The sequence below is a fragment of the Coregonus clupeaformis genome, unplaced genomic scaffold (assembly GCF_020615455.1).
Source record: "Coregonus clupeaformis isolate EN_2021a unplaced genomic scaffold, ASM2061545v1 scaf0912, whole genome shotgun sequence".
NCBI classification, from domain to species: Eukaryota; Metazoa; Chordata; class Actinopteri; order Salmoniformes; family Salmonidae; genus Coregonus; species Coregonus clupeaformis.
In genome coordinates this window covers 43,753-63,157 of record NW_025534366.1, presented here as the reverse complement: position 1 = coordinate 63,157, position 19,405 = coordinate 43,753, and the positions used below count along the sequence as shown (strand labels likewise).

At 45.1% G+C, this 19,405-nt stretch overlaps 3 protein-coding genes and 1 non-coding gene across 4 annotated transcripts in view; 1 reads left to right on the top strand and 3 right to left on the bottom strand.

Moving 5' to 3' along the window:
• The first annotated feature begins 87 nt into the window (after positions 1-87).
• On the top strand, positions 88-6,043 carry LOC121546195 (ADP-ribosylation factor-like protein 1). Its single transcript, XM_041857271.2, has 6 exons — positions 88-192; positions 2,634-2,771; positions 3,833-3,914; positions 4,114-4,225; positions 4,416-4,594; positions 4,955-6,043. Exons 1-6 carry the CDS (start codon positions 189-191, stop codon positions 4,983-4,985), a joined length of 546 nt encoding a protein of 181 aa, XP_041713205.1. The 5' UTR covers positions 88-188; the 3' UTR covers positions 4,986-6,043.
• On the bottom strand, positions 3,099-3,823 carry LOC121546196 (transmembrane protein 14C). Its single transcript, XM_041857272.1, has one exon. It carries the CDS (start codon positions 3,739-3,741, stop codon positions 3,478-3,480), a length of 264 nt encoding a protein of 87 aa, XP_041713206.1. The 5' UTR covers positions 3,742-3,823; the 3' UTR covers positions 3,099-3,477.
• Positions 5,860-19,405, bottom strand: part of LOC121546194 (small subunit processome component 20 homolog) — a 29,198-nt gene continuing 15,652 nt past the window's right edge. Inside the window, exons 33-58 of the mRNA XM_041857270.2 lie at positions 19,154-19,294; positions 18,453-18,590; positions 18,221-18,360; positions 16,075-16,163; positions 15,578-15,966; positions 15,338-15,477; positions 15,071-15,227; positions 14,269-14,367; positions 13,931-14,098; positions 12,778-12,944; positions 12,518-12,662; positions 12,183-12,299; positions 11,889-12,059; positions 11,193-11,324; positions 10,887-10,997; positions 10,641-10,720; positions 10,450-10,519; positions 10,036-10,218; positions 9,712-9,843; positions 9,413-9,545; positions 8,816-9,018; positions 8,466-8,537; positions 8,064-8,354; positions 7,808-7,934; positions 7,326-7,471; positions 5,860-6,402 (exon numbers count right to left, since the gene is read on the bottom strand). Of these exons, the coding sequence (XP_041713204.1) occupies positions 6,250-6,402; positions 7,326-7,471; positions 7,808-7,934; positions 8,064-8,354; positions 8,466-8,537; positions 8,816-9,018; positions 9,413-9,545; positions 9,712-9,843; positions 10,036-10,218; positions 10,450-10,519; positions 10,641-10,720; positions 10,887-10,997; positions 11,193-11,324; positions 11,889-12,059; positions 12,183-12,299; positions 12,518-12,662; positions 12,778-12,944; positions 13,931-14,098; positions 14,269-14,367; positions 15,071-15,227; positions 15,338-15,477; positions 15,578-15,966; positions 16,075-16,163; positions 18,221-18,360; positions 18,453-18,590; positions 19,154-19,294 (3,894 nt within the window). The 3' untranslated portion in view covers positions 5,860-6,249. The remainder of the gene's footprint in view (positions 6,403-7,325; positions 7,472-7,807; positions 7,935-8,063; positions 8,355-8,465; positions 8,538-8,815; positions 9,019-9,412; positions 9,546-9,711; positions 9,844-10,035; positions 10,219-10,449; positions 10,520-10,640; positions 10,721-10,886; positions 10,998-11,192; positions 11,325-11,888; positions 12,060-12,182; positions 12,300-12,517; positions 12,663-12,777; positions 12,945-13,930; positions 14,099-14,268; positions 14,368-15,070; positions 15,228-15,337; positions 15,478-15,577; positions 15,967-16,074; positions 16,164-18,220; positions 18,361-18,452; positions 18,591-19,153; positions 19,295-19,405) is intronic.
• Positions 9,174-9,301, bottom strand: LOC121546872. Its single transcript, XR_005996461.1, has one exon. It is a non-coding gene; the product is annotated as a small nucleolar RNA ACA64 (small nucleolar RNA).

Sequence of the window (19,405 nt, the reverse complement as noted above, 5' to 3'; positions counted from 1 at the left end):
TTTATCGTTTCATACAATTGTGTTTGAACTATTTAACATTTCTAAAATATTTGTTTGATGTTGAATCTACCGACAATGAAACCGGATTATCTATTAATGACGTTTTCCTGCGACACGTCACTGAATTCCAAAAGCGGTGCTGTGTCGAGATCTACAACAGCTTTGATCAAGGGTTCGGTGTCTTCAGAATGGGTAAGTTTTTTTTTTTTTTTAATCTCTTGAAAAACTATACTGGGAATGAGCACGGTTGCGTTTTATGTACAAATTCGGGCTATTCTGCCACGCACTATGCAACTGGGTCGCTTACTAAGCAACATATAGATGGATAACGCGTTCGCTAGCAAACGTAAACGCAATAATTACTGTCGTCTCGCGAACAGCTACTGTGTTATTTAAGTTGATCAAGCTATCAAATCCCCCTAACGTGTCTGAGTCACTAATTGTAGTCACTAACTGGTCGTGATTCGTAAATACTGACAGTTTAGTCAAAACATTCTAGCTAGCTGTACTGCTAACCCCATGTGCCAACAAGCTGAGTACTTGTAGCCCAGCTAACGTTACAGCGTCAAATAGCCCACCAATTAGTTGACTAACGTTAATCACTAGCTATCTATTCAAATACCTTTTTTATGTTAAAATGCAGAAATGTGACACTGTATGTATGTCAGAGACACATAGTAACCATGTGTAGCCTTCCTGTATGCTGACTTGACGTCTACCAATAGGTCTGGACCTTTATGGCACAGACCGAACAGGATATAGCCAAAGACACTAGCTAGCTAATATAGTTATTAGGTAGCTGGTGTGCTTACCCTGTAACCACAGGGATGCTGGTTCAGCCCCTGGTTCAACTGTTCCCCCTCAATCGCTATAGTAGCATTACTAACGTTAGCACTAGCTCGGGAAAACCTTATTATTCTATGTGAATTTCCGGCAGACTAGACGCTGTGCTGCGTATTGCTGACTTTCGCAGGTCGGAGTAAGAATTTCACATGTTGGTCACAAAAAAAGGGAAAATCTTAAATTGCACCACCATCTAACCCTGCGCCTATACACTATCCCCCCAAAAGAAGAGAATGGAACCCCTGCCCTCAACTTCCACTAAAATCTCTTACCCAAAAATATTTCTCTGCTGCTGCAACTACCACGTCTATCTTCAACTCTCTTCACTGCCTCAGCATAGGAAACGTTCTGACAATCTCAACCTCTCTCACAGGGCACTTTGGATACCCAGCTGCATGGGCAACCCCACAGTTGACACAGTGCGTCCTCTATCCCAAATGTACACTCCCTCTGACTATGCCCTCCTGCACATTTCTCACATCGTGGGATCTCCCTTATACACACTGCTGCATCATGTCCGACTCCTTGGCACCTGAAGCACCATAGCAGGTTTGGAACATAGGCCCTCAAAGAATAGCAAATATAACCTAACCTGACCTTATCTGGTAGAAACTCTGTGTCAAGATTCAACAAGACAGATGAGGTATTCTCAGTCTCGCCATTGCCACTGGGTCTGTCTCATCAAACGGCGGGCGTCACAAACACCAGGGATATTATTTTTAATTTGATCCACCACTACACTCAACGCTACCCCACTGATCTTCTTTGAGCAGTCTCTGCTCCGGAGAGCAAAGCACGACACCGGTTGAGCCCTGAGATGCGTCACACCCGCTTCCTCTGGGCGGAGGATGCACAAAAAATTTAAAGAATTGCACTTCTCGAAACTTTCACAGATGTAACCATTCCCAGTTTGTCCTTTACCCAGCTTGACACAACGTATTGGTAGGTCAAAAAGCAGGAATCCACTCTTTCCAAAAACTGCACTCCTACCGGTCTAAAATCATCTCCGCTAGGATTCTCAGGGCAAACGTTGAACATCTCTACTACGTCGCCGCAGGTAAGCCCACTTCATCCTGGTCTGGCTCAACCTTGCGTTCACCACTGCTGACCGACTGCATTTCAAGATCCTCAAGGTTCTCAAGAGAGCAACTAAACCTAGATGTAAGTTTACTTGGTTTGTATTCAGGAGACGAAGGTCTGAACTTAGCGCAATTCTTATGCCCTCGCGTCATCGCACTTCCGTCCTACCACCTGCACCCCTTCCGGAAACTGGGGGAGCATCAAAGACGTCGTTAGCTCAACTGTTCGGCACAGTCCCGTTGACAGCACTATGGAAAGCCCTTCTCTCCAGAGGGTTTTCAGCGGTTCGCTTCGCCCACAGCTGGCCGTGTGAACGACAATTCCGACACTGTTATAAACATCAATAATCATCGCTTGCGAAATGGTTTTCAAATAAAGATACACTTACTTTGTGTGCTTCCAGTTGACAAACTACACTTCCTCCCCAGTTAGCTTACATTCAGGTTTTCAGAGAGCTAGATAGATAATTAGCACAGGTGGTCACCTCTGTCTTCCGTAAACAAGCGCTGTAACGTGGCGATATGGCCGTGTGGGAACACTAACCCTATAAAGGTGTGTAGTAATTTAACCTTTTAACAGACTTAACAAAACTCAGCCGGGAAGAAGATACAGTACCTTCATCAATAGGAGCTAAAGGTAGTTAACGTCTATGATTGGGCTATACTAGCACTGATTGTCTGTGTAGCTCAACTCATGTCCATGTGCTGTAGGTGGGTGGTTTTCCAGTCTCTTCTCTGGCCTGTTTGGCACCAGAGAGATGAGGATCCTGATCCTGGGGTTGGACGGAGCCGGTAAAACGACCATCCTGTACCGCCTGCAGGTCGGAGAGGTGGTCACCACCATTCCAAGTACGTAACGCTTTTCTTTCTACTTCGAAAGACGGTTCAGGCAAGATCTGTTGCCTAGTTCCAGGTGCATACATGGAAAATCAATTAGTGTGCTCCACAATGAGTTGAATTAGTCTTCCCACATGTTTGTACACAATGTCATACATAGAGGGATGGTTAAAGTGCATTCCTTTCTTTGCCACGTGTGCTCAAGGTTTTTAATTACATTTACATTTTAGTCATTTAGCAGACGCTCTTATCCAGAGCGACTTACAGTTAGTGAGTGCATACATATTTTTCCCCATACATTTTTTCATACATTTCTTACAATAACAATTCACTCAGTCATTGTTTGTAAGCCATTTAATGTAGTTCATTCAACTTAAACAATTTCCTATGAGACAACACAACTATTCAAGGAAATAACCTTTTTACTCCATCCACATAGCATTTAGTCATTGTGTATATTGCCCCAGTGCTGCATACTTTAGGAATGACAAAAGCAGCAATATGATCATAGGTTGCAGGATCAACATCAAGTTATTTTAAAGAACGTACAAACATGAAGTGTGATTACAAAAATACATATAGGCAAGCACAAACAATGTGCAAATGGAACTTCATCCCTTGCAATGACATTTTCCGTCTTGCTTTAGTTGGTTGTTGTATTGTTCAAATCACATTACAATCACACCCATGAAGAGAAGTCGTAGGACCATCAGCAAACTTATCCTGCCATGATACCACCTTGCATTATTTTCCCAGATTTCTTGAATCTCATTCCCATCACTATTGTCAGCGCTCCTGAGGCAACGAGGGAGTAGAAAGTCTTGGTTGGGTCATTTGAAATCATGAAGGACCCATAGGCTGCTATGCTGCCAAACAATAGCCCAGCTATCAATGACGTGACACTACCTTTTCTCTTGTATCCCATGAATCCTCCAAGGGCTATGGCTGCAGCGTAGCCAAATCCAAGCCAGTCAATTGCCATTGCAGTGACACCTGTGCTCCCAATGAGTTTGTTCGTTTTGCATGGCCCGGTGTCGTCGTCTTCTTTTAATCTCTGCCATTGTTTTGTACAGCGATCGGCTTCAACGTGGAGACGGTGACGTACAGGAACCTGAAGTTCCAAGTGTGGGATCTTGGTGGACAGACGAGTATCAGGTAATTATATGAATATCACAACAAGCGTTTCCTTTTTATGTATACACATACATTGTTGAATGTAAAAGGTAGACCGAAGTTCCTCAAGACGGCACAACTTTCATATACATTGTGCCATACCTCTTTATAATTTAGAGGGTTTGGCCTACTTGCCTCTGCCCTTCCTTCTCTCTCCCCCTAACCTTTATCTCTCTCCCAGGCCATACTGGCGTTGTTATTACTCCAACACAGATGCTGTCATCTACGTGGTGGACAGCAGTGACAGAGACAGGATGGGCATCTCTAAGTCTGAGCTTGTTGCCATGCTGGAGGTAAGTCATGTGGTGTGGGTGGCTAGGCCTACATTCACTGCATTAATAAGACTGCAGGTGTCATTTGTGTATGAGGCAGCTAGAATGACCATTGGTTGAGGTGCTCTGGAGGGCAACTTTGGGCAAATAGTAATGCTCAATGTATTTTCTCCATATGACTAACTCGCTCTCTCCGTGTGTCTCTCTTCAGGAAGAGGAGTTGAAGAAAGCCATCCTGGTGGTGTTTGCAAACAAGCAGGACATGGAGCAGGCCATGACCCCGGCTGAGGTGGCCAACTCCCTGGGCCTCCCCGCCCTCAAAGACCGGAAGTGGCAGATCTTCAAGACCTCCGCCACCAAGGGCACGGGCCTGGACGAGGCCATGGAGTGGTGAGGGTTTGCTTTTGGTTGACATTATAGTCACGTAGCAGATGCTCTTTTCAACAGTGATTTTACTATACTTGCATTTAACCTCACTGATTTCAGTTCTCATGGACTAGAACAGGCTGTCATCTCCAGTTGGTTAACCACACAGTCACTGTGGGTGAAATGATAACCACATAGCATATTAATAGGTAGAGCAGAGGTTATTTTATCATATGGAGAAGAGACGTGTCTTGTCCTTGTCCCACCCCTTTGCCTTGGGTGTTTCCCCTCAATAAACCCACAGTTGACATTGCACAACACCATGTCATCTGCATGTTTGTGTATTATTACTCAACAATGTTTGCTCTCTCTCTCTCTCCATAGGCTGGTGGAAGCCCTGAAGAACAGGCAGTAATGACAGCCCACACCTCTTGTTCTCTGTAAATACTCCCGACTTCCTGTATAAAATACTTCCTGATTAGACCGCACAGGAGGACCAGTGACTGCACTCCTTCCAGGGGCACGTTCAGTACGCAAATGTTGTAGATAGAAATGTCATGAAGAGCTGACGTGATTCCTTACTCTACATGTTAGATGTCACGTGTTTGTTCTACACAATGCATTTCTATATGAAGGTTCCACAACGTACCCTGCTGAACACAGCTCTGCCCCATCCCTGATGCCTGAAGCCTTCGCCATGCATAGCCCCTCCCTGCCTTCCAGCCTGGGATAGAGGCACTGCAATATAGTATACTACCTGGTCCCAAAATACAGTTATCACCCCAGCCCATAGCCCTGTGGTGTTTGGAGATCTGAAGGGAACCAGATAGGTGTAGGTCAGACCAGGTAATGTGGGGACGGCTCCACATTAGCCATCCAATTGGATGTGTGGCACACATCATTTAAATAGATTATATAGTATCTATGTTGTGGAGCTTCTGCCATTTTTGGTGAACCCTTCCAGTTCCTTCTGATCTGCAAACACCCAAGGGAAAGGGGTTGGTGTTGGCTCAGGCTCAATTAACACAGTGGTAAAGAACTGACTGGCCCCTTCAAGGAAGAGGACCAGAGTGACAGACTGACCTATGGCGATGTTACTGCAGCTGGTGCCGTTTTTGTATTGTACTAATGCTGAATCATTCATCTGTATTTTTTTCGTACATTTCTAAAACTTCTGTTGGGTGTGTAAAGTTTGGTTGTTAGTTTAGGGCTTTTCATTGGAATACTCAAACTTTAATCAAACTGATTTGGTGTATATGCCACTAGTCACTTAGTTGAACACTAACTGATTCATTTGTATGCTACTTTTATTGCATATTTATGAGCTTGTACAGTGAAAATTATTTCACACTGAATATATAAACCTTTGTCGTCAAATTATTATATATAATCTCCCTCTGAAGATAAGCGTTATTGTAATATTCAACAGGCCCACTGATACTTTTCCAATAACAAGATTGTTTAAAGAAAGTAGCACAATATAGTATTGTTATTTTTTTTATTTTTTTTAAGTTAACTGCACAAACATATAAACCCCTTAGACAATCTTGTACATCTCAAATCCTTGACTGAGAATTCATACAGAGGTGGCTTGCCACTGACTCGCGACTCAGCTCCTGCATTAAGTAGGGCATGATTGCCTGGTCTTTTCCATCCTTGCTATACAATGGATAATAACATCATTTCACCATAGCCAAGTCCTTGAGTGAGTTCCTCTGTCTCTTGGCTTTGTAGCCAGGCCTCAGGAACTCAATCTTCCTCTTCTTGGCCTCGATCTTATTCTTGTGTTTCTTCAGCTTCTTCCTGGCTGCGATGTCAGGGTTAGCCACCGCCTGAGAGATAAGGAGTAAAAGGTGAGATGCTTGGTATCCAACATTACCCTGCCATGATGATATTAATATAAACGTTTGCGTAAGAGGCAAAACGGTGTCTGCTGTTCTTCATGTATTGTATGGCTAGCTCAAAGCTTTCCCAGTTTGGCGCAGCAGCATGGCCCCATAGAGCAGGGTTCTCAAAGTGGGGTCCGCGGACGCAAAATGTCACAATATTTAAAAAAAATAAAATTAAAATTAATATTACTAACAGATTAAATGAATTTTGGCCAAGGAATCAGTGCAATAAGTTCAGAGGATGTAATATTAATCTACAACTTCTCAACCCTGGGTAACATGGGCCTGGGTGGCTAACAGGGAACTTGATACTTCTTGTATTCTCCCCACACACACTTTTTTTTAAAAATATTTTAAACAAGGATGGGCATCTTTTATGGGGTGGGGTTCACAAAAAAATCTGAACTCATGATGGGCCACAGTTGCTCGGGGGTCTGCATACACGATGGGGGCCCCCCGGATGGTAATTCGACCATGATAACAAGTTTAGATAGTTTAGCGCCCAGCTAACTTAGCAATCAAAACATGTTTTTGCTGACATGGGCTAATTGACTGACTATCAGTGACTGACATAAGAGCCAAACTGCTGATGCACAACTTGTGTATTATAACTCTCAACAGTAAATTGAGCCCCCGACTGAGTTCTGCCAGTTGCGCATCCCTGCTGTAATTTAAGTTCAAAAAGTACGTTCTCTCTCTGCTACATGACAAAATCTGTAGAATTGCAGGAAATGAGCTTAAACTGCTAAATCTTCTCTCCGTGCCAAGAGGTGGGCCTTTAAAATGTTCCTTCCCAGGGCCCGGGACTGTTCGTCCAGCCATGTACTGCCGAAGTCAGTTGAGAACCCCTGCCATAGAGTACATACCTGCATAGCCTTGTGTTTCTTGCGGTTGGCCCTCCTCTGTGAGGCATCCTTCTGGACGGCTGAGAAGGCCAGGGAGAAGATCTGCAGCCCCACCTGCTTCTTCAACAGCTCTATCAGCTCCTGGGACAGGTTTTTCAGGGTGGGATCTGGGGAGTAAAACATACATTTAATTAGTGCTCTATTTAATTTAATTAATCTCTGAGACAAACACCTACAGAGGGATCAGTCAGAAGAAAACAACTACACAGAGTTGTGTTGACATAGAATAACAAGAGAGCAGTCAGACAACAGGACAGCTACAATGAGCACAGTCGGAAAATGATCACACAAAACAGAGAGAAAACAAAGGCCAAAGAGCCTAGTTATGATTAGGATGATGAATTTGAGTAGTGGTGAAAGGGAGAGGATGATGAGACAGTGTAGTGTTACCTTGATCCACGTAGCTGTTATTAAATGATGAGGACAGTACTGCAGTATGTTACCTTGGTCTGCATAGGTGCTGTCCAGTTCTCTGTAGAGAGGGGCGATGATGGTGGTGAGGTAAGGACCCAGCCTGTCTTTACCAAGGTCCACAGCTATGGCCCCCAGGAACTTAAACACACATGTTCTCTAAAGGAATAACAACAATACAACCGTTTATTGCTGATATTCATCAACTCACCATCTCACCCGCAGTAAATAAGCAGTGGTGTTGGGAAAAGATCTAAAAGGACCATGTATTGGGGTGTTTGTGTGTACCTTGAGGGGTATCTTGGGCGTGTCTGCAGCTTCTCTCTTAGCCATTAGAGACAGCTTCTTCATCATCCACAGTAAGGATGGAGGACGATCATCCTTCTCATCCTCCTCTTCCTGTTTCTCTTCTTCATCCCCTTCCTCATCCTCTCCATCTTTCTCTCCTTCATCGTTCTCCCCCTCTCCTCCATTCTCCTTCATCTCCTCCTCTTCCTCTACTTCCTGGGCAGGTGTGATTTCAGACTCAGGTGAGATCAGGTAGATCACCTTGGCGACGAACAGCAGGTTCTTGATCACCTGGGGAACAGCAGACGAGACGATCAAACCTGTCAATCGAACTACTGCCTGATGTGTGACACCTCAGACTTAAATAGTCTGTTTGCATCAGTGTAATGTCGTCGTCCTTACCTGTTCTCCTGTTGACGTGTCCAGGTACTTTGACTGGAGCTGGTGACAGAAAGACAGGACCAACTCTCTCATCTGGTGGAGGGAAGGAGGGAAAGTCAGGTAAAAGACACATAAATCAGTATAGCTAAACATCACTTGAGTCAAACACTTGTTTCCAATACAATGCATTCAATTATCTCATTGTTATTCAAACCAACAAAAGTGTCATGTCATTCTAGAAAGTTATTCAACCTGTTCTGTCTCATTCACTGATTAGTCCCATCTCGGTGACATGTTTGACCTTGGTCACGCTCAGCAGGTCAAGTCATCGGTTTGCATCTTTGGCTAAGTGATGTTCAGTGCCGTCTCACCTTCTTGTCCAGGTTGGTGGTAAGGAATGTGGTCGCCACTGGTTCTGGTGTGGTGTTGTTGGCACTGCCCTTCTCTGTGGTCTCCTCTCTCCAGCGGGCAACCAGCTGGTCTGGCCGGTGGGCAGCAAACAGCTGACCAAACAGTTGAGAGGCGGTCAGCCACACCCAACAGTGAGGGTAGCGCAGGTGGGTCTCAACATGACCTGGTGGAGGGGGGAAACGTATTGCTCCGTTACACCAAGGGTAAGCCAGCAGTTTAGAGGGTAAAATATTACATTAAATGATCGATGAATTGATCTAGATCTATAGTTCTAGACTTTATCATCAACCCATAGAACAAGAGACATTTCAGGTGAAAACATGTAGGCACATGGGTTTAACCACACTGCTATACAGAGCAGGCAATAAGCTTAACATACCACAGTACTGTAGGCCTAGTTATCTCACCACAGACAACTGAGATGTCTGAGGTGATTTTCAGACTGGGCCCATCTGATAGACACATGATGTTTGATCTATAACCACCGCTCCGACCATAGCAAATGGCAAGACAGCACAAACAAATGTGGGACCAGACTAGAGGTAGTAGTGTCTTACCCAGGATGTTGATGAGTGTGTCTTGAGGCTTGCTGAGCTCCAGTAGGCTACAGTCCTTGGTGAGTTTGGTGACCAGGGTCAGGTAGCTGAACAGCAGTCTGTCTGCCGCTTTCTCATCCTGCTCCTCCTCAATCTGACAGACACACAGACATACAGCAGCTGTTAGCACATGTTATATAAAATAGTAATTAAAAGACGAATACCTACATCCTGCTTAGATAATGCTTTTGAAAGTATAACTTTTCACATTGTTTACATCTTAAAAGTTTGATTTGTAAAATAGTTAATGTTCGACTCACGTCTTCAAAGTTGTCGGGGTGGATCTCTTTCTCGATGAGGGGTAGCAGGGCATCTAGACGACGGCCAAACTGAACCCCCTCTACCTCCACAAACAGCCCACACACCTGGGCCCCCAGACGACGCAGAGACACCTGGGGGTAGGGGTCAGAGGTTACATCAGGAGAATATGGGGTGGATCTCAATAGTCTAAAGTGGATTTCTCTCCTTTCCATTATTTGCACTTCATCAGACATTTACATTGCTTTATTAAACGCGTAGAGAAAGCCAATTAAGACTAATGTGTGTGCGTGTGTCTGCATGTGTGTGTGTCCGTGCATCCATACCTTGTCTGCAGACAGCCAAGTGTTGACCAGGGTGAACAGGGTGTTCTGGTGTTCCTGGTCCAGTTGACTCAGCAGTGATTTGATGGCCACTGCAGCCATCTTCTTACAGCGAGCCGAGTCATCGTTCACCATGGCCAGAGCCATAGGGACAAAGAACAACCCACTGTGCTGCAGCAGCAGGTTCTAGGACAGAGACGAATCAGATACCTAAATCAGAGTAGAATTAGGCTGTCCCAAAAGACTGATCTAATGTCAGTTTTGAGTTTATTCACTCTAATGGTTAGGGTTAGGATGTGGGATCTGTTTCTATAGTCAAATTCTACCAGGAGCAGTGTGTGTAGAAAGCGAACAGAGTTACTGCGAGTCTAACTCAGGTAATTATGGGATGTGTGTGTCAGGAGTTGTCTTGGATACCTGAGGGAAGGTCTGGAATATATAGGCCATCATCTCCAGAGCAGCCTCTCTTCCTGTGTCAAACTCATAGCTAACACACACAGAGAGAGAGAGAGACAGAGACAGAGAGAGAGATTTTAGTATCAAACAAGTCACAAACAATCGACATACATATTAAATAACAAATCCCTTTAAATACACATATATCCTACCTGAGCTGGGCCACGATAAAGTCCAGATGTGATCTCAGTTTCTTCCCCAGAGGATAATCCAGGATATACTTCTGGTAAATCTACAGGTGAAAATAATAGAAACACTAAAATAAGAATCTAAAAATAATAAAAATGGTTGCCTAAAGCACAGGTAAACCACTGTTTTATAAGGCACCTTCAAAAATAAAATATGAACGGTAAAATACAGGTTTAAATATGAATATAAAAAGAAACACAAAACCGTACATGTCTGCACTGGACCCTGATCATGCCGTTCTGCCCGGTAACAGACAGCTTGGCAACTTTCTTCATCAGCTCCTCCATCTCTGGTACTACCAGCTTCCTGGACAGGATTGCCTGTAGGGGGAGATAGAGAGGATGCAGTACATATTACAGAAGAGGACAGAATAAGAATTTCATTATAAACTTTCATTATAATACATCTATATGTCTGGTTAAATAAAGGTATAAAAATGTTGGGGTCTGATGTATTAGCTGTAGCAATAAAGTATGGTCTCCATCTCTCTCCTAGATTTGGAGGGCGTTAGCTACCTTTAACAGCCCGAAGGCTGTCGCCTGACGTGATTGGTCATAAATGTCCTCCTCAGCGTAACCCAGCAGCACTTGCAGCTGCGTCTCAGTTATCTTGTGTGTCTTCATGTTCTTTACTAGGATGGTGATGGACTGACAGAGAAAAGAAGGATCATTCAATTCATTTGATATAGCCACATCTGTCATTTCAAATCATTCAAACATACAATATGGCATGTTTTTGCATTGCGGTATGAATGTACTGTTGATATTATATTTAAGCAATAAGGCACCTTGGCAGTGTGTGTGCCCGTGGTGCCTTATTGCTATTATAAACTGGTTACCAACGTAATTAGAACAGTAAACAAGTCGTCATAGCCATGGTATATTTAAGTAATAAGGCACGAGGGGGTGTGGTATATGGCCAATATACCACGGCTAAAAGCTGTTCTTATGCACGATGCAACGCGGAGTGCTAGTACACAGCCCTTAGCCGTGGTATATTGGCCATATACCACAAACCCCTGAGGTGCCTTATTGCTATTATAAACTGGATACCAATGTAATTAGAGCAGTAAAAATTAAAATTAATGGTCTGATATACCACAGCTTTCAGTCAATCAGAATCCAGGGCTCGAACGACCCGGTTTATAATTGATACTATATTAAATGTATTAATTCAACCATTTCCAGAATAGAAACAAACACTTGTGCTACCTTGAAGCAGTTCTGGACGAGTTGGAAGTTCTCTCCGCGGGCAGCGCCAGCCTTGGAGTAGTCTTTGAGAAGGACAAACAGCTGCTTAGTGAGCTGGCCTGCACTCTGCTCTACAGCTGGCAGGGGGAACCGCAACAGGAACGTAAAGGCTAAGAGAGCCTCTGTTATCACCTGGAGGCACGGAGAGAGAGATAGACTCTCAGATACAGACACACACACACTTCTCTAGACACACACACAGAGATCAACACGTATACACACTCCTCAACATGCACGCACACACACACTACTGACCTTGACGTGCATGGAGTTGAGACAGTCTAGTAGCAGAGCAAAGAAGGGATCCAGCATCTCAAGAGCAGAGGCCTCAGAGGAGTTCACCTTGGACTTCTTCAGACTCATATGGAGCAGCTAGACAGAGACAGAGTGACAACAGTCAACCAACATTCAACTGACCACAGATGAATGAACAGTAAACCACTATTCAGCCATTGGTTACCATCTGTTCACGGGACTGTTCGTTGTCTATCTTAATGCCTGTTTGCCGCAAAACAACAATATTTGATCTTCTAGTCAATCTGTGTGAAAGCCTGTGAGAAAGTTTTAGGAGGGTAGCTAGGTTGGTTTACCCTGAGTCCAGTGTCCACTAGGATGTGCATGTTGGTGCGGCTGCTGACGGGGGCTTTCAGTCCCCCTCTCTTTGGAGTGGGGGGCAAGAGGAGACAGCTGGGAGGGGGCAGGCGAGGGTCCGGGGGGGCCTGGGGCTTTTTGTCCCTACACACAAACAATAAAGACATGATGTCAAATATTTGCGTGAGAGACTCAGTGAGTGAGTGAGAGACAGAGCAAGGAAAAAATGAGCATGCATGCAGTGTGTGTGTGTGCATACTTGTTCCTCTTGGTGACGAGGGGCAGACTCTCTGAGACCAGGCCGTGGCTGAGCAGTAGTACAGCCTGATGGTCCATGGCCTGGTTCACCAGTAGCCCTGACACTATCCTTTTCAACACTGCATGGGCACGACGGGCTGTCTTCAGATTGGCTGTGTTCTCCAGGATCTAGAGAGAGAGAGAGAGAGAGAGGGGGAAGAGAGACAGAGAGATTCAGACAGAAGGAGAGAGAGACCGAGAGCGAGACATAAACCTCCATTGTGTCCTCCTCCCAGAGTGCGAAGAGCCTTGGCGTGACCCTGGACAACACCCTGTCGTTCTCTGCTAACATCAAGGCGGTGACCCGATCCTGTAGGTTCATGCTCTACAACATTCGGAGAGTACGGCCCTGCCTTACACAGGAAGCGGCACAGGTCCTAATCCAGGCACTTGTCATCTCCCGTCTGGATTACTGCAACTCGCTGTTGGCTGGGCTCCCTGCCTGTGCCATTAAACCCCTACAACTCATCCAGAATGCCGCAGCCCATCTGGTGTTCAACCTTCCCAAGTTCTCTCACGTCACCCCGCTCCTCCGCACACTACACTGGCTTCCAGTTGAAGCTCGCATCTGCTACAAGACCATGGTGCTTGCCTACGGAGCTGTGAGGGGAACGGCACCTCCGTACCTTCAGGCTCTGATCAGTCCCTACACCCAAACGAGGGCATTGCGTTCATCCACCTCTGGCCTGCTGGCTCCCCTACCTCTGCTGAAGCACAGTTCCCGCTCAGCCCAGTCAAAACTGTTCGCTGCTCTGGCACCCCAATGGTGGAACAAGCTCCCTCACGACGCCAGGACAGCGGAGTCACTGACCACCTTCCGGAGACACTTGAAACCCCACCTCTTTAAGGAACACCTGGGATAGGATAAAGTAATCCTTCTAACCCCCCCCTTACCCCACCAAATTTTTAAATTTTTTTAAAAATAATAATTGTAAAGTGGTTATCCCACTGGCTATAAGGTGAATGCACCAATTTGTAAGTCGCTCTGGATAAGAGCGTCTGCTAAATGACGTAAATGTAAAAAATAAATAAAGCCACATACACACAGTTAGCAGGGACATCAACAGATGACTTTGCAATCTAAGGAATTTCAGTCATGTATAAGTGATACTTACATCTTTCATTGGCAGTATGAGTTGTATGACTCTGTCCTTGCCAGAGTACTGGCCCAGGAACTCATAGGAGTCCATACTCTTACTGTGGCGAGCCTCCATCAGCTTAGAGACTATCCCCTTCACCTCCTTCTCCTCAGCCACTGCACCAAACAGCTCGTTGTTGAAGATCTACAGGAGAGGGGTGGAACAATGGTGGATGTATGAGAGGTGTGAAAGGAGAGCTGGCGAGACAAGTTTGTGTATCAAAATGGATTATGCACATGGACACACACACACACACACACACACACACACACACACATAAACACAAATGTAAATGTATAGGTTAGAATAGTTACATCTATTAGCAGGCCCATGCAGTGGTCCAGGTCTCCAGGTTTCAGTATAGGAGCGAGGTGAGACAGGAGCTGGTACACTGTGAACGTCAACACATGGACCTGAGGGAGAGAGAGAGAGAGAGTCAGTGGATCAAAACAAAGTCATATCATTTGGAATAATTCACTTAATGATACATTTACAGACAGAGATGGAGTCTCAGTCTCAAAAACATACACAGTTGCTAGTGAAAGTCTACACAGTCAATAAAAATTTTAAAAAGGGATTACATTCGATTTTCTTTCTACCGATCTACACAACCTTCTCCACATTTATGAAGTGAAATAACTTTTGTTTAAATGAACGTCTTAATTGCATATATCGTCACACCCCAGAGTTAATACTTGGTGGAAGCACCTTTGGCAGCCATTACAAGTGTGAATCATTTTTGAATAAGATTCTACCAACTTTCCACAACTCTTAAGGCAACATACATCCATTTTCAAACAAATTTAAGTTAGAACTGAGACCGGACCACTCAGGAACACTCAACACCTATAGAAAAGCCATTCTGGTGTGTCTTTAGCATAGAAATGTGTGTAATTGTCCCACTGAAAAATAAAGCTATCCCCTTTTTAGACTTTCACTAGGCACTGTAAATGTGGTCTTGGTTCTGCGTCCCAAATAGCACCCTATTCCCTTTGTAGTGCACTACTTTTGACCAGAGGCCATTTGGAACGCAAGCCTCGTGCCCAATGCCTGAGACGAGGGCTCTGGTCCATCTGTAATAAAAGACAGAGGAATCTATTTAGCTGTAGTGTTTACCTGGTAGCCCTTAACCAGAATGGACTTCATCTCCTTTAGTAGGTACTGCAAGTATTTGACCCCCAGAGTCTCAATGATCTTAATCAGGGTGTTACGAGCCACGTCTCTGATCTCCTGGAAACGATTCCTCAGCAGCACACACATCTTCATCAGGATGCTGTCAACACACACAGTGTTTATTATATACTGCACACACCCTCACTCCCCGAGACACCCACATTTACAGGGTGTACCACATTCATGTTTACATGAACTGGGTGTACATACCCAGGCAGGTTGACGTCCATGACGGTCGTGGGTAGTGTCTGCATCAGTTTGACCATGGCGAAGGCTATAGGAACTCTGGCCACCTCCTCCTCCTTCACATCCTTAGACTTTACTGCCTTACACTCCTCGTCTCGCTTCACCTACACACAATGATGTCATCACTCTGCGACAATACTAAACATGCATTGGTGACATATTCCAAAAGATCAACGACAGCAAGTACAACTGGCGTATGTGTACCTTGGCGGTGAGACACTTGTGTAGCCTGGGCAGGACAGCATTTTGAACAGTGGCATGGATAGAGGTGATCAGAGCCTCCAGCTCTGCTTTGTTCTGGGGTAATCCACTGGGGGCTGCAGGGGCTGTGGCGGAAGGGGTCGGCTTCTTCACCGGAACAGTTTTAGGCTCCGCTGTAGATTCTGTGGCATTCGTTTCCATAGCAACACCCTCAACAGTCTCAGCAGCGTCCGTTTCCATAGTAACAACCTTGGCTGTTTCTATGGTGGTTGTTTTCGTGTCGCTGTTGATGCTTTCAGTTTCCATGGCTTCCTCAGTGTCACTCTCCTCTGATTCGACAGCTGCCACCTCCTCTTCCGCATCACCTTCTTCATCAACGACGGTGCTCACAACTAAACAGAAAGAGGCAACATCAATCAAGATATCACACACTTGGTATGGAAATGATATTCTACTTCATTGGGACCTCTTGGTCACCGGTGTCCAGTCTGTCCACTCACCCTCTTTGGCCCTGATCTTAGCTGCCTCCATTTCTCTCTCCAGAGTATCATGGTCAAAGTGGAACGCCTCCAGAACAGTCACCAATAGACTGTGGATGGATACAGGTATGAGACAACAATACTACTGCAAAACAAACATATACAGTGGGGAGAACAAGTATTTGATACACTGCCGATTTTGCAGGTTTTCCTACTTACAAAGCATGTAGAGGTCTGTAATTTTTATCATAGGTACACTTCAACTGTGAGAGACGGAATTTAAAACAAAAATCCAGAAAATCACATTGTATGATTTTTAAGTAATTAATTTGCATTTTATTGCATGACATAAGTATTTGATCACCTACCAACCAGTAAGAATTCCGGCTCTCACAGACCTGTTAGTTTTTCCTTTAAGAAGCCCTCCTGTTCTCCACTCATTACCTGTATTAACTGCACCTGGTTGAACTCGTTACCTGTATAAAAGACACCTGTCCACACACTCAATCAAACAGACTCCAACCTCTCCACAATGGCCAAGACCAGAGCGCTGTGTAAGGACATCAGGGTTAAAATTGTAGACCTGCACAAGGCTGGGATGGGCTACAGGACAATAGGCAAGCAGCTTGGTGAGAAGGCAACAACTGTTGGCGCAATTATTAGAAAATGGAAGAAGTTCAAGATGACGATCAATCACCCTCGGTCTGGGGCTCCATGCAAGATCTCACCTCGTGGGGCATCAATGAATATATATATTTTTTTTTTTACATTTTTAGTCATTTAGCAGACGCTCCTATCCAGAGCGACTTACAGTTAGTGCATATATTTTTATTTTATTTTTTCATACTCCCCGTGGGAATCGAACCCACAACCCTGGCGTTGCAAACACCATGCTCTACCAACTGAGCTACATCCCTGCCGGCCATTCCCTCCCCTACCCTGGACGACGCTGGGCCAATTCTGCGCCGCCACATGGGTCTCCCGGTCGCGGCCGGCTACGACAAAGCCTGGATTCGAACCAGGTTCTCTAGTGGCACAGCTAGCACTGCGATGCAGTGCCTTAGACCACTGCGCCACTCGGGAGGCCCAGTCTCCAATGATCATGAGGAAGGTGAGGGATTCAGCCCAGAACTACACGGCAGGACCTGGTCAATGACCTGAAGAGAGCTGGGACCACAGTCTCAAAGAAAACCATTAGTAACACACTACGCCGTCATGGATTAAAATCCTGCAGCGCACGCAAGGTCCCCCTGCTCAAGCCAGCGCATGTCCAGGCCCGTCTGAAGTTTGCCAATGACCATCTGGATGATCCAGAGGAGGAATGGGAGAAGGTCATGTGGTCTGATGAGACAAAAATAGAGCTTTTTGGTCTAAACTCCACTCGCCGTGTTTGGAGAAAGAAGAAGGATGAGTAGAACCCCAAGAACACCATCCCAACCGTGAAGCATGGAGGTGGAAACATCATTCTTTGGGGATGCTTTTCTGCAAAGGGACAGAACGACTGCAACGTATTGAGGGGAGGATGGATGGGGCCATGTATCGCGAGATCTTGGCCAACAACCTCCTTCCCTCAGTAAGAGCATTGAAGATGGGTCGTGGTGTATGACAACGACCCGAAACACACAGCCAGGGCAACTAAGGAGTGGCTCTGTAAGAAGCATCTCAAGGTCCTGGAGTGGCCTAGCCAGTCTCCAGACCTGAACCCAATAGAACATCTTTGGAGGGAGCTGAAAGTCCGTATTGCCCAGCGACAGCCCCGAAACCTGAAGGATCTGGAGAAGGTCTGTATGGAGGAGTGGGCGAAAATCCCTGCTGCAGTATGTGCAAACCTGGTCAAGACCTACAGGAAACGTATGATCGCTGTAATTGCAAACAAAGGTTTCTGTACCAAATATTAAGTTCTGCTTTTGTGATGTATCAAATACTTATGTCATGCAATAAAATGCAAATGAATTACTTAAAAATCATACAATGTGATTTTCTGGATTTTTGTTTTAGATTCCGTCTCTCACAGTTGAAGTGTACCTATGATAAAAATTACAGACCTCTACATGCTTTGTAAGTAGGAAAACCTGCAAAATCGGCAGTGTATCAAATACTTGTTCTCCCCACTGTATATCACCCACTGATACACACAGACAGACACACAGACATAGACAGTACCAACCTGACAGCCAGTTTCTGTTCAGCCTGTCCAGTGTGCAGTATGTGAACAAAGTGTTTAAGGTAGTAGAGGTATTTAGACCAGGTCAGTCTCCTACACACAGCTCCTACCACTTCTACTGAGGCTGACGTCATACCCTCATTCTGCAGGACAGAGAGAGAAACACACAGGTTACACACACACGTACGCACACCAGAATGAAGGATAACATTTGTCAGTGTGTTGTGTAACTAACCTTGAGCATCTTCTCGTCGAAGAGGGCAGTCATGGCGTAGGGCATGATAAAGTTCTGGAGGGAACGTGATGACATCACAACCGTACCCTCCGTCAGCTGCTTGGCGAACTTCCTCAGAGCGCGACCTCTACGATGGATCTGAGAGAGACAAAACATTAAGCACTGGGCTGAACACGATGCTTCCTGACTCATTTGAAGAGCGTCGGCTATATGGCTACAATCCAAGTTGCTAACCAGTGCATTTTCCTATGTTACGATATCTATACTAGCATACGCTGCTGCTACTCTCTGTTTATTATCTATGCATAGTCACTTTAATAACTCTACCTACATGTACATATTACCCCAATTACCTCGACTAACCGGTGCCCCCGCACATTGACTTGGTACCGGTACCCCCTGTATATAGCCTCGCTATTGTTATTTTTACTGCTGCTCTTTAATTATTTGTTACTTTTATTTCGTATTATTTTATATTGTATTTCTTTGTGATTTTTTTTGGTATTCTTTCTTAAAACTGCATTATTGGTTAAGGGCTTATAAGTAAGCATTTCACTGTAAGGTCTACACCTGTTGTATTCGGCGCATGTGACAAATAACATTTGATTTGATTTGATACCACTTAGAATGCATGCCCAATACATTGCTTCAATCCATGTAGTATGCTGGTGTGAATATTGGAACAGTGGCTGAAGTCTTACCTGGATGTGCTTCATGTGTTCAAAGAAGTCCGACTCAGGGTCGTTGTAGTCGGTGAGCTGCACCAGATCTCTGAAGTCTCTACGGGTGGGGAAGGTCTTCACCAGACACGCCAGCACTGTGGTGTAGTCATGCTGCACACTCTGACAACACAGGAGAGACACACTGGACCCAAGTTCACTTTAGTGTGTGTGTGTGTGTGTGTGTGTGTGTGTGTGTGTGTGTGTGTGTGTGTATATTCTGTGATGTACGCG

Bases quoted from the DNA above. Each gene is read 5' to 3' on its own strand.
- LOC121546195 (XM_041857271.2), top strand. The intron at 2,772-3,832 runs GTACGTAACGCT...TGTTTTGTACAG, and splicing joins GGTGGTCACCACCATTCCAA to CGATCGGCTTCAACGTGGAG. The intron at 4,595-4,954 runs GTGAGGGTTTGC...CTCTCTCCATAG, and splicing joins CTGGACGAGGCCATGGAGTG to GCTGGTGGAAGCCCTGAAGA.
- LOC121546196 (XM_041857272.1), bottom strand. From the start codon at position 3,741: ATGGCAATTGACTGGCTTGGATTTGGCTACGCTGCAGCCATAGCCCTT.